This window comes from Fusarium mangiferae, assembly GCF_900044065.1.
Source record: "Fusarium mangiferae strain MRC7560 genome assembly, contig: FMAN_scaffold005, whole genome shotgun sequence".
Classification (NCBI taxonomy): domain Eukaryota; kingdom Fungi; phylum Ascomycota; class Sordariomycetes; order Hypocreales; family Nectriaceae; genus Fusarium; species Fusarium mangiferae.
In genome coordinates, this window is record NW_024573925.1 from 2,482,990 (window position 1) to 2,495,898 (window position 12,909).

The 12,909-nt window shown below is 49.7% G+C and overlaps 2 protein-coding genes across 2 annotated transcripts; one reads left to right on the forward strand and one right to left on the reverse strand.

Moving 5' to 3' along the window:
• Positions 1 to 3,080: 3,080 nt before the first annotated feature.
• Positions 3,081 to 4,445, forward strand: FMAN_07722 (uncharacterized protein; the record flags this gene model as incomplete). Its single annotated transcript, XM_041831380.1, has 3 exons — positions 3,081 to 3,166; positions 3,368 to 3,583; positions 3,722 to 4,445. 3 exons carry the CDS (start codon positions 3,081 to 3,083, stop codon positions 4,443 to 4,445), a joined length of 1,026 nt encoding a protein of 341 aa, XP_041681949.1.
• A 1,916-nt stretch (positions 4,446 to 6,361) lies between these two features.
• On the reverse strand, positions 6,362 to 8,682 carry FMAN_07723 (uncharacterized protein; the record flags this gene model as incomplete). Its single annotated transcript, XM_041831381.1, has 2 exons — positions 6,362 to 8,207; positions 8,255 to 8,682. The coding sequence occupies 2 exons, from the start codon at positions 8,680 to 8,682 to the stop codon at positions 6,362 to 6,364; spliced, it is 2,274 nt and encodes a 757-aa protein (XP_041681950.1).
• Positions 8,683 to 12,909: the final 4,227 nt, after the last annotated feature.

Below are 12,909 nucleotides of genomic sequence, written 5' to 3' on the forward strand. Positions count from 1 at the left end.
CAAACCCAAACCAATCGTTTCGGGTTCTCTTATTGCCTGCCCGTCACCCTTGATAGCAATATTGTAGGCATTTCATCAGGCCTATACTGCAAGTATTTCAACTCAGCATAGCTCCTTCAATACGCGCTTGACATTACCCTATACAGCACGTTATGCTCCACTTAACAATCAACCAATTGTCTAGGTAGGTAGGTAGGCATTTATATTGCCAATTTAGACCACTATCCTGTATCTTATATACACGTTTATAAGCAATATCCGGCCAGCCACTGTGGTCTCAGAGTAAAGTGGTGGGTCTTATATTATTGCTCGTACATTCCTTTAGTGTCTACCATAGCTTGCACAAGTTTGGTAACCTGTTCACTTATTTTTTTGCTCTGCCTGTTAAACATCAAAGACTGGATTCCAATCATCAAAATATTCCCCGAAGCCTAGTGTGAATCCTAACTCGAGTAAGCAGATGGTGCCGTGGTTGGGGTATTGTTAACACAATGACTTCCTGGAGTCTTGTCACCTCGGTTCCCGTATCGTGGAGGGCATGAAGGGTTTACCAGCAGAGGAGACGTTTCTCTCGTAGAGTCACCAGGGATATCGTCCATGATGGTGTAAAATGTCGAAGCTACTCGAACAATATGTTCTCGATAAGAGCATATCCCCAAGTGTGCGTTGAGACATGAGAAATTACGTCAATCCAGCGATAATGTCCTTGCCGCCGAAAGGAGCACTTGGAGGTACACAGAAAGCAATCCAGGGCTCGTCTAACGAAAAAAAAGCTGCCCTTGTATTCAGAAAGCCAACTTAAGAGGTCCAAGTACTGGTAAAAATGTTGACGGGACGGGTGGGAGGGTTAGCGGTACCATTACTACACTCAACCGGAATATAATGAGGCTGACGCCGAATTTTATTCCCTTTCCCGGGTTTGATATCTATTGAATATGGCCTAGGGAGCCATTGCAACCGCTTCGAAGAGTATTCTTATGCCCCCCCCTAACACACTGCCCTCTCTGGAAGTATGGCACGGAACTATGTCAGATCGTCGATGCTAACCATCAATAGTGCTGTTGCCAATCAAGAGGACTCAAATTACGGCAAAATCTCCCGAAGAGTTTGGAGAGTATATGCAGGAGCCGATCGACGAAAAGAATATTGAAGCCTGCCGGGGTGAGCGTATAGATGGTATGGAACTTATGGGATGATTGGAAAGATCCAGCTAAAGGACTGATGTCGGTCCTCACCCGCAAGGCAAAGAGCTTCACAAGGGGACACCATCACAGGATGATGTCCGTGGAAACACCTTTGTTATGCTAGCTGCAGGACATGAGACCTCGGCAGGCGTGCTTCAATTTATCTTGTTGGACATGGCAGACAGCGCAGTATCGCAAAGGAGTCTTCATGGTACCATTGACGAGATATGTGGTGATGGTGACCATCATTGTACGACTATGAAAACCCGATCAACCCCAACATGGCCAGCATGTTGGGTGTTTGCATTAAAGAAACCCTGAGAATGACACCTGCGGTTTTCGAAACTCCCGTAGAAGTGGTTTCAAAACAGGGTCGGACCGTCACTGTCGACGACAAGAGTCATTTGTCCTGAGCAAGACATTCATATCGTCAGGTGCCGTATCGTCGTACCGTAATCCACAGTGGTGGCCGGGACGGCTCAGCCTGATTGACGACGGCGAGGATGACATCAACGCTGGGTCGCAGAGCGGCGGTATCGAAAGAGCCAGGAGTCAACAGCAAGATCAACAGAGTCAGAGGGTGCCAGCACCGGGATGAGGAATTTGGGAGCCCTGCTACAGGCACACGTCTTTTTTAGCCAGAGGCAGACTCGTTCATCTCCTTTTAGTGATGGCCAAGATCATGCCTCGGCCGACGGATTTCCCAGGAAGAAATCATTGCTACGTTTGCGGTTTTGTTCAAGGACCACATCCTGGAGTTGGCTACAGATGATTGAGCGAGTGATGAGCAAATGGGTCGAGAGACACGGCGCGAAGTCTACACCAAACCCACCCGAGCAGCAGAAAGAAGATGTAGGGTGCAACTTCAGTGCTAACACTCAAATCAGTGATGACATATGCCGGTCAGGCTGTTCAAGAGAGGACGAGAAAAACTTGCGAGCTGAATTTAGAGTCACGACAGCCAATGGAAGTGTTCCTATAGTGTTTGTATAATACATGGTAAACTCATGACTGGAGCGGTTCCAAGCTGTGTTGATTGGACTACACCACTTCGCTCAAGGTACAGTTCTGGCATTCGCATTTACTACCTGGTAGCCAAGCTCTCTGTAAGGCTCGGGAAGGGAATATATACTACTACTTCCGGCATATTTGGATCCATGAATAAGTGTGTTTTTGAGTTGTTTCCATCTTTTGACTGTCAACAGTCGACTGTTATGTTTAATGCCTGCATGACTACGTTAGTAGTTTATAATGGCATCTGCCAAAGGACCAAATTTGACATCTTGACAATATCGATTGTGGTAGATATTGCCATCATATTGGATTGAATAGAAAGCTCCCCACTACGGATGGAGCACGTAGGTGCAAGCTCCTTCAAGATATATTGCTGGGGATGAATAATGAGGTCATTTTTTTTTTTTGGCGCAAGAGAGCCCTGGCCCGAGTTGCAATTGAATGGCACTGATACCTATTTCCTAGGTGGAAGTCCCCAGGAGCTTCAATTTTCTCGCCCTTTTATTGGGCGCTTCTCTCACAACCAAACCATACACACCTTTCTGCGGGGCATGACCATCAGATCGAAGGAGAAGACACGGGAGTAAAAAAAAAAACATAAACAAGGGACCGGACCCGCCGCTCATTGTTGACACGGGCCCTTCCGTTCTTCACCAGCCCATCAGCCGTCAGCCATCAGCCGTCCCCCATCCAACGTGGACCCCCCCAAACAACACATTCGAGCTTGTGCCTCTGTTCTTCATCACCATCACCAGCTTCATTTTCTCCTTCTGGCCGTGGCCCACTCTCCCACTCCGTATACATATTGTACTTTCACTTGCGACGCCCCGTCAATTGCTGAAATTCGCTTTATGCGCATTCGCTTTCAACCTATCCTCCAACATGTCCAACCACAGATACAACTCTTGGCTCAAGACCAAGAAGAAGGGCGAACTCGAGAATCTTGCCGAGTCTGTTGGTCTGTCAGAGTATGTTTACTTCACCCCGATCTACTGATATACGTGCCATTTGCGCGCGCACCACCCGTTCTCCAATATTGCCCGCATCACCTTTCTTTGTTCTTATTCTGCGCCCAAGCTTGTCCAAGCGCTTTCGCGACGCGCCCACTCTACCATCATGACCCCTCCATGCGATCAATGAAACACTCTTGTGCTGACACGAACATACAGTATCGACGGCTACAAGAAAGACGACCTTGGTGTGGCTCTTGATAACTTCCTCACTGAGAACTCGACGCGCTTTCTAGCCAACCCCGAGCTCGCTGGCTACTTCAACAGTCGCTCTAAGGCCCAAGGATCTCCTGTCAAGAAAGAAGTGTACCGTGAAGATGCTCTGAAGGTAGTCCGAAGACGACCTTCCAAGGCCGTGGAAGAAGTAACCCCCGAGTGAGTGACCTCCAGTCATACAAGAGTCTATGGCGCGTTTTGCGCTTCTTCTGAATTGGGCGCGCGCGACGATACAAATAATGCATCGCGCGTCGCGATTGGAGCAACTAAGCTAACATGATGATTTCTGAACCGTAGAAGCGACGATGCCTCATCTCCCCAAGCTCCATCGACAGCGCTCGTCGAGACTCCTGGTCGCGCTCTGTCCGAGGTCGCATCGCGCATCGCGCTTCCAGCCACCCCCGCTGATGTTGCTCTCGCTGTTGATCGCTCCACTAGTATTGTGCGCCAGCGCGTCTCGTCACTTTACGAGGAGAGTGGGATCACCGAGGTCAGTCATGCGACTCGCGACACTCTCAGTACCGTCACCAGCATCCTATTCTGTGTCGCGGGCTGGGAGCTTTGGAACGTTCGACGCGAAATTCTGAGCAATGTTTACGCGTTTACAATTCCCGCCATCAGCACACTCGGTACATCGGACTACCCTGTCTATGTTCCCGATATGTTCCTTCTTCTGACGTCTAGCTTTTGGTCTCCAGCCTTGACTTGGATACTGACCAGCGTCATCATCCCCTCCTTTGCTGGTTACTTCTTCAACCTGAGCGCGACAAGCCCCCCACCTTCACGCGGACGCCCTCGCCCAAGCCATGCGGACTATGTTGTCGATCCCTTGACTTTCAGCATCGTCAAAGCCTTGGTTTCATTCGTTGTTTACGGGCAAGGCGTTAATTTTGGCGGTCTTCTGAATGACCTGTCTATAATGCGCCTCGAGAACGCCATCTATGGCGGCTATAAGGGTATCCTGACCGGTACCGCTGTCACTGCCGTGGTCAGCATTTATGATGCCGTTCTGAGGAAGTAAGATGTTTCGAGGAGAGCCTGGTATTATCCAGGGTTTCTGATCCTCAGCAACCTCATATACGATTTGGGAGACAGCAGCAGAGATGACGAGCAACCCATATCGCTCGTATACTTAGCGACACTCGCTTGAGTTATTCAGTCTTGCCGTAACTCGGGAACTTGCATTTGGGCGTCATGGCGTTGGTGGGGTTTTGAGTGTTGAAGGCGTCAAGGGATTTTGATACCTCGAGGATAACTGTGTTCTCTTGTCTTTGCCTCTTGAAGATGGTACTTTTGGGTTAAGCAAGTCTTCGTGATGCGCCTTTGCCTGCTCGTCTGAATCGTTCAACAGCCCTTTGTCGTTGAACGAAGTTGAATGTGAGTGACGGGGCAAGGAATTCCCCGGCAACGCACGAAATGGCGAGCGCATATTGCTCTATACTATATTGACGGCCAGCCTGGACCTGGCATTTGGTTCTTTTAGATTGATATTTTGGTGTCATTCTGAGTTGGGACATGGAGACCGGTTAGTTGGAAGAAGGCGCTCTCAATTGAATGGATGATGGCTTAGCTTATAGTAGGGACTTTCGAATTATGAACAGATAATATGCCCTCAATGACTCTCCTTCTACACCTCTTGCATTCCAAGAGGATACTGTTCCTCGAGATGAATCTATGTGTCAGAATGATTTGCGCAAACAACATCCCATCACCTTCTTGCAAGATCTGAACCACGAATGAGCTAGGACAAGAGACGCCTCCCTTTCGCTACTGATACTTACGGGGCAAATATAGCTTCAAGTGATATGACGGTTCATAAACTCACGTCGAAATCAAACGGACTATGTGGAAACGGATCGATGACTGTTGCTTACCTAGGTACCTTACCTCTACTAACAAAGCTGTCCTAAGAATCCAATGGATAGTGTGGGTTACCACATACCTTACGGTGTCGAAACAGCTCACGTGTAAAGTTTGGCCCCTGATCTCTGACCATTTCTCTGTATTTTGTAGCGAATTTACATTTGCCCGAAGTTGACTTGAGGACGCAGCACATGAGGCACCTAGATTCGTTGTTAAATGCCTCTAAGCAGGGGGAAAGACATGTGGCTCTATCGTGGAACCAACCGCCACCCAAACTGAGACAAGTTAAGTTTACTTCGGATGTCGTCTGTTGAGCAACGTCTGGCCTATATTACGAGTACCAACAATCAAACCAAAAGGTTGGTTTCAAACCCAGTTAGAATTTCACACCAAACTGCCACCTCTAATACTAGATTGAATCTATACAAGTCGCACCATGTTCACATTTGTCTTCCCAAAATCCCCCGGTCCAGAACGCCCCGTAGCATGCGCGGAGAACCCTTCCGCGTTTGGTCCTGGATGCCTCGTACCCAGAAACGACATGCCACACTGATTGAGTGACAAAACTAAAGTAAATAAAAAGAACAGAGAATTAACAGACAAGTTGAAAACAGAGAATTTTGGGTTTCAAAGATGCAGACAACCTCGAATGATTCCCAGCCAAGACGAGAGGGGCGAATTAGGACCATGTTCTGGAAACCGTTGGCCGAGAGAATACCCAAACATTGGAAGTGAAGAAATAAGTAAGGTATGATAAGGTTCAAATAATAAAGTGTCTAGGTAGTTCTAGGACAAGTTCGCTGGGTCCGTAAACGGAATGCAAGCCGGACGAAGGAAGGAACTGGATAAAATGGATGCATAGAAATCGCGTCATCTCCCTCATCGTCATGGTGGTACTAGGAATCGGATGTCTTGCCATTCAGTAGTCGTGGGTATATTTGTACAGATGCTCCTGCAAATGCATATGTGCGTGGTGATGTCTGTCGTGTGCGCTGGTAGAGGGAGGACATGTAGCGTCGCCTTGCTCATGACGGCGACAAGGTTGAAGAGGGACTCGGTCTCGCGTCCCTAGACTCAAGGTTTCTCTGAAGGATGTTCAAACTTGATGGGATGCACCAGCATACCACGCAGACACAACCGGCCGCTGCTGTTCTCGTTCATCTCTTCTGTCTTGCCACCTCTCTCCCGTCCCTCATTGGCACGACCTCCATGCTTGCCACGGCCATCTAGCTGGGCATAGCCCAACCATCGGCGCCACATCAGACCAGCGAACTCGCTGTTAAAGTACCAACTGGTGCCCTTGTGATTATGCTCGTTGAGTTGGTCAAAGGGACTGCCAGGACCAGATGTCGAGTGATCACGACCAGCGTTGAAGGCTGCATCAATTTCACTGAAAGGGTACCAGGCTCGGTCGAGGAAAATTGGGTGTGGGGCGTACACTCCCTTCATACCATGATGCAGAGCAACCGTTGGAGGGAACATCTCGGAGAACATGGTATGGTGGTATCGCCAAACCTCTTCATGCATGGACATCAGCAGACGTCGGCTGAGACGCGATGCAGTAATGATGGCGCATCGTCGCGGAGGAGGAGCCTTGTAACCTGTAGCATCATCCGAGAAGACCCAGCCAGATTGCTCAGTGTCGAACAGTGGGTTAAGAGTGATAATATCAGCCTCTTCACCAACGCCACATTTGGATCGATCGGGAGCATCAGAACTGCATGAAGGGGGCATCATCGACTGACCCCACTCATCATGTCGTAGCTGTTCCTTGCCCTCGAACGATAGCGGGCCGAAGATGGGAGCGCGACCTGAGGCCAGAGTGTCTTGCTGCACAGTTTGAGAAAAGTTCTCCCAAGTGCCATGGTAGGGAGGAATATAGTAGCGAGCGCTGCGTTCCCAGAGAAGGGTTCGAGGCTGCTCCTTGGCCCACTTGCCTAGGCGGTCAAAGAATTCGTAGTAGCTGCCCAGATATCGCATATCCATCTCCCAGTTCCAGTAGTGTTCATACTCGGGGTGTTGCATAGCGAAAACTTGGAGGGGGAAGTGGGCGCTACGGTAGATGCCGTGGATATCGGCACCACTGGGGTTCTCGATCGTCTCGCCAAATCGTCCGGGGTACATGAGTCTCATTTGAGGCTCACTCCAGAGCGATACTAGGCCTCGGAACTCAGCAGGGACGTTGTCATTGATGATACGCTGTACAGTCCACCTATCAGACCAGATGGGCTCATCAATGTTTCGCACCTGCATCAGAAAGTGAACCTGGTATTCACCACCTGATCGCAAGGATAGCTCGCTGATGAGCGCCCGGAAGTTCAGCACAGCTAGTTCAGTCCACTTGAAGCCGGTGTATGTTCGAACGACGACAGCAATGCGTCCCTTCTTGTCGCTTGTCTCCGAGAGTTCCTGAGTGTCAGGGTTGACCTGCTTGAATCTATGCTTATTGGCCTTGTAGCAATCTTCCTGTGCATCTGCCCAGTTGACATCGATGTAGTTGATTTTCCCAGTCTCTGTCCAAACATGCTCGTTACCAGACGCCTCGGTGTCCAAGCCAGTATCTAGACCACCCTGGGCTCTGCTATAACCTAGGCCGTAAGGTCCATACCGACTGAAACGATCGAAACAGACGTCGTCCCTGAGTCCGAGGAGCTTGTACGAACCGATGGCGGGATCCGGCATGTGCTGAGGAACACCATTGTAAGCATACAGATCAGGAGCAGGCACCGTTTTCTTGGAATCGAGATAGCAGGTCTTGACATCACTGCCATGGTCGTAAGGAATGTACTTCTGAGGCTTAGGCACATGATCGCTCATAGTGGGAGAGGGCATCGGAGCCTTATCAGTAATATTGGGATATTCGGGAACAAGGTTGGCTTTGCTGACAATAGTCCGAAGACCGTGGAAGTACCCGTCGAGGCTGAATACATAGTTAGTAAAAGTATTAAACTAGACTGTTCAACGTACTGAGGAAATCTCAACCAAGGCATCTTCTCAAGTTGCGCAGCAACTTCTTTCTTTTCATCAGCAGTAACATATTCGTTTTCAGGAACGGTTTCGAGCTTTCCATCACCATCCATATCACCGGTGAGCATTACAACAGTTTCGCCGTGTGTGTTCAAGACGGTGGCGGTCGCAATGGGTTGCTGAGTCTTGGTGCCGCTCATTTTTCCAACACTGTAGCCAGAATTTCGGGATTTTACAAAAACCAGGGTGATGAGCACAGCCACGCCAAAAAGCCAGGTCAACACCCTTCGGGCATGGCAGGGGCCCAGAAGTGATCGCATACGAAGTCTGGGTTTCTTCGTTTTTTCTGAAATGATGGAATAGGGGAGAAGAGGATCGATCTTCCTGCCCGATGGGCCTCGCGAATTATTGTTGTTGCGGGCGGCCATGGTGACTGAATGGCGCCGCTGCATACTAGGCTGAAGAGTATGGCACGCTTAGGCCGAGGGGTTGTCGGTTCGCAGGAGTTTGTACAGCGGGTGCGTGGGATGGTAAGATTTACTGGTTGAGACAGGTGATGGCGAAAATTAACTTGTATGCGGAGCGAAAGTCGTAGTGGAGCCGGCCGACATCGAAGGTTTTATTTCAACAGGTTGCAGGTGAAAGTAACGACTGGCAGTCGTCGAGATATCCTGGAAGGTAAGTCGACGAAAGATATTATCCGATAAAGGGCGGAGGATGAGCAGGTGAAAAGACTACCTCGTCATCAGACGACGGCAGTGAGATCAAAGGAGGTGAGGCTGAACAGCACAATCGCACGGCGCGACGCAAGCGATTGAAGCAACACGGGAACGGTGCTTGTCGAATTTGCGATTAGAAGAAGAGGGCGTCGAGGAGAGTGACGAACAGGCCGAGCGATGAGCGAAGGCGTTGACGAGGGGGAAAAGAAAGGAGGGGGGAGTAAGAGAAAAGAAGTTGACCAAGAAGAGATAGGAGGGAGAAAAAAAAAAGCGAAGCCAGACCAGGCCAGGAGAGGAGAGGCGAGAGCAGGGGATTATGGACACGGGACAAGGGGTTGCTATCCAGGACCTTGCAAAGGGCGATAGGGGGACGAGGGAGGAAAGCACTCGGGGCAGGTCTCTACCTACTGCACAGTACAGCTCGGATGTACCTACGGATGGGGCCCGCTAGGTACGGGGCTCCGCTAAAGGGACCGGGAAGGATGGATAGTGGAAGGGGTATGGCTACCTACCTATGGAACCTCATTTTTACAGTAGGGAGCAGGGACAGTCTTCTGTAGGTGACATTTACTTTCTATCTCATACCTACCTGAGGTACGTATGTGCTGTAGATGCACATTGTACTGTGTTATTTGCACCCATCTTCTTGACTGAAGGCCTCTCTAATTTAGACCTGCATCTGGTGGCTGTCGTCGCCTAGGCGCTCAAGAACTTCACCTATGCCCCGGAGAGCCCGGGACGCACGACTGCAAACAGGATGTTTATAGCTGATGTAAAGAGCGCCCATCCAAAACAGCGTTCGACGGATCACAAGTAGGTGGCAGTGTTGAGAGCTCACGAGGAGAGACCTGTGGCAGAGACTCGGGGCTCAAAAGAAAGAGGAAGGAAATAACCCACTGATATCAGAGACCCTAGGATTTTTGGGGATGCGCAAACTGTACCTACGCTGCACAGTGAATGTCGGACAGTACATGTAAGGTGTCTTCATCTTCAGTTTCGAGACCACCTAGGCCTGCAGGGAAGCTTGTACACACTTCCAAAAAAAGCCAAGTCTCGCTACTGACAAGGGGCCCAGGGAACTTGGGTCAACGTCAGGCATTTGGAGAACATCGAAGAATTTGGACTGGAACAAGGCTCCATTCAAGCTTTAGAGACTGGATACCAAAAGCCCCAGAAACGGCAATAAGTGGTTCACTGGCAACTTCTTCAGCTCGCATTCAGCACCAAAAGGTACCTACCTAGATTTTGCCGAATCAACACCTTGAACAAGGCCTTTTCCCTTGACGCTCTATTAGACGGTGTTGCCGGGGGTGGGGACAGATGTCCAATGAGAAACACTGTATCCTTCAAATATCCAACCAACGATCGAAATCAAAAGCCTTCGGGGCTTATCTGATACTCAATTGGCTGAGCAATTTGGATTTTGGCAAGTCCCCGCTGATCTGACATACAGTACTATCGATGGCCTTGGGAACCAATCCGTTGCAGCTCTACGTTGTAAACAATCAACAGGGCCGTTATTGCTATGGACATGACAATGTCATCGCCAGCTCTACTGCCGCCATCGCTACCGCTGTCCTGGAGACGGGCTTCTGATGCCTCGCTAGTCGTTCCGTATTCTCTACCGACGAGAGGGCAGGACAATGGTTGTCAGGAACAGTCAATGGCAATCACTTCCAGCTAAGCCTTGAGTCCTTGCTTGACCCAAGCCTTGCATCCCCTGTCATTGCGCCATATCCCAGCAACGTTCTGTCGCCTCCATCCCAATCAGAAAGATTAGAACGCGCACTGGGGGCTCCATGGAACATGGGCCCGTGGGTCTCCGAGCGAGGGCCAGTCCGCCCCTATTGTTAGAGAAGGGAGAGGCTCTCGTGGCTGATTATGGCGCACTTTGTCAATCATGAACCTTCTGAGCTCAAACATTGCCATGCTTGCCTCTGGCGGTGGTTGCGCGTCCTGCAACTCCTGATCGGCGTCTGATTCGAGACCATGGACTCAGCCGCCTGTCAATCGACAAACCCATCACCGGCGCGGCTCTTGCTTTGCGTCCTAGAAGAGGCATCAAGCATAGAACTCGGAACTGTCCCTGTCACACTGCGACGTCAGCCGTGTGTACCTACCTCTATGCTGAGATCTCCAGCTAGAGACCAGCCTGGAAGTCAATGGGCTCAAGGCATGTCTCACTGGCAAATGAGTGCCGAGAGCGACCCTCCTCTTTTATGCTTGTTGGCATCTCATTTCGACCCTTTCCGAAAAGTCGTCACTCCAATTATACAGTAGTAAATTAGCTCTGAATCGACGACAAGCCGTTGAAACAATCCCTTTCTTGCGACATAGATCGATGTCGTCGGTTTAGAATCTTTTGCTGAGCAATCAGACTAAAGACATGAGTCGGTGAATGTTATCTACGCAAACCCCGATTCTCTCCCCCAGCCACGCCCCCTTCCGTCCAGTCGAAGGACAGGGACACACGATGGGCGAGGGTCCTCTCGCCACGCGTCCTCAGGGTCTACTCCAATTATTTCTTTTCCTCGGGTGTCAAATGGTTTATTGTGACTGTGGACATTCATAACGGAGAATTGTACCAAGTAAAACTGTTGGAGATTGATGGACACTGCTTCATTCTGTAACGTTGGTTGCGAAGCCTTGTATGCCGATCCGATCCAAGACAACGTCAACGTCAACATCAATCTGAGAATAGCAACCTGACCCCCACTGTCGGCCTTTTTCAGGGTCGGCCAGCGTACCGATTTGATTTTACAGAATCTCGCGATTAGCCATCTAGTCTGCCGTGGTCTAATAAATGCACATCTAGTTGATTCTACACACAGTAGAGCAACGGTGAGTTCACTCATTTTCAACCAACCTGCTCTGCGATTCAGTAGAGGCGAGGATCCATGACCGTTGAAGTTTGAACTGTCTTCTTGGCCAAGCTTTTGGCCATGGTTGCATCGCGAGAAGTCGCCAACGCCACAGGTGCCACCTCCAAATGAAGTTTCGCGACAGGGGGCTGGCGAGGAAAGTTGACAATAATAAGCAGCACCTGTTATCTCAGATGGACCAAGGTCAGCAGCAATAGATTGCCAAGGGCTGTTCACTTGCTGACACGAAGTCAGCAGCCGGGCGTTTTAGTGCGTGCAAGGGGCGAGCGAACCAGTTCTGCAGACGCATGCATCGCCTTGCCTAAGGTAGTCAGGTTCTTTCTGCTTACGGAGTAACAAGAAGATGTTGCAAATCGCTGACTTGTTAATTAGCTCATCGTTCACTACGATGTACCGGTATTATTTTGTCTGTGGATATGAACAAAACCGCCGGAACCGCCCGTGACTCAGCATGTTCTATTGTTGGAGATGCACCACGCAACGTGGTAGATATCACTGTGGTATATGCTCCACGACGGAAACCCTTCACATAATGTCCCCGTTCTCGTGTTTCGTCCGTGTAACGTCTTGCTGGCGATTATGCTGCCACAGGGTGGGCTTGCTGACTGGGGATTGTACCACTGACTATGGTGTGGGGGGTTTCCCGAGTCTACTTGAGGTTGTGCCGATGTCGTTGCAAAAGTATAATGCATTATCGTATCCACTATGGTTCTTTATTACCTTGAATATGCTTGATATTTGAGATCCGATGCCTTCGTATTCTTAAGCGAGCGTTTGACTTACATCAAAAGAGGACCCGCCATTTTCTGATCAACATATTCCTTGGCAATTAGCAAGTTTATCGCTACCTGAGGATGATTGACTGGGTCGTGGTCATTTCCTAAAGTCCCCAATCCCAATTAATACTAGAGGCAGCCGTTGTGAGAATCCAATCTCCAAAGCTATGCAAGGTCATTTCAAATGGAGCGGGTCTCGCGGTAAGGCCAAGTTGAAAAAGCTGGTGTTGACCAGTCACCACGCGCCAATTGACCAGCCCTGCATCGTTATCAACTTA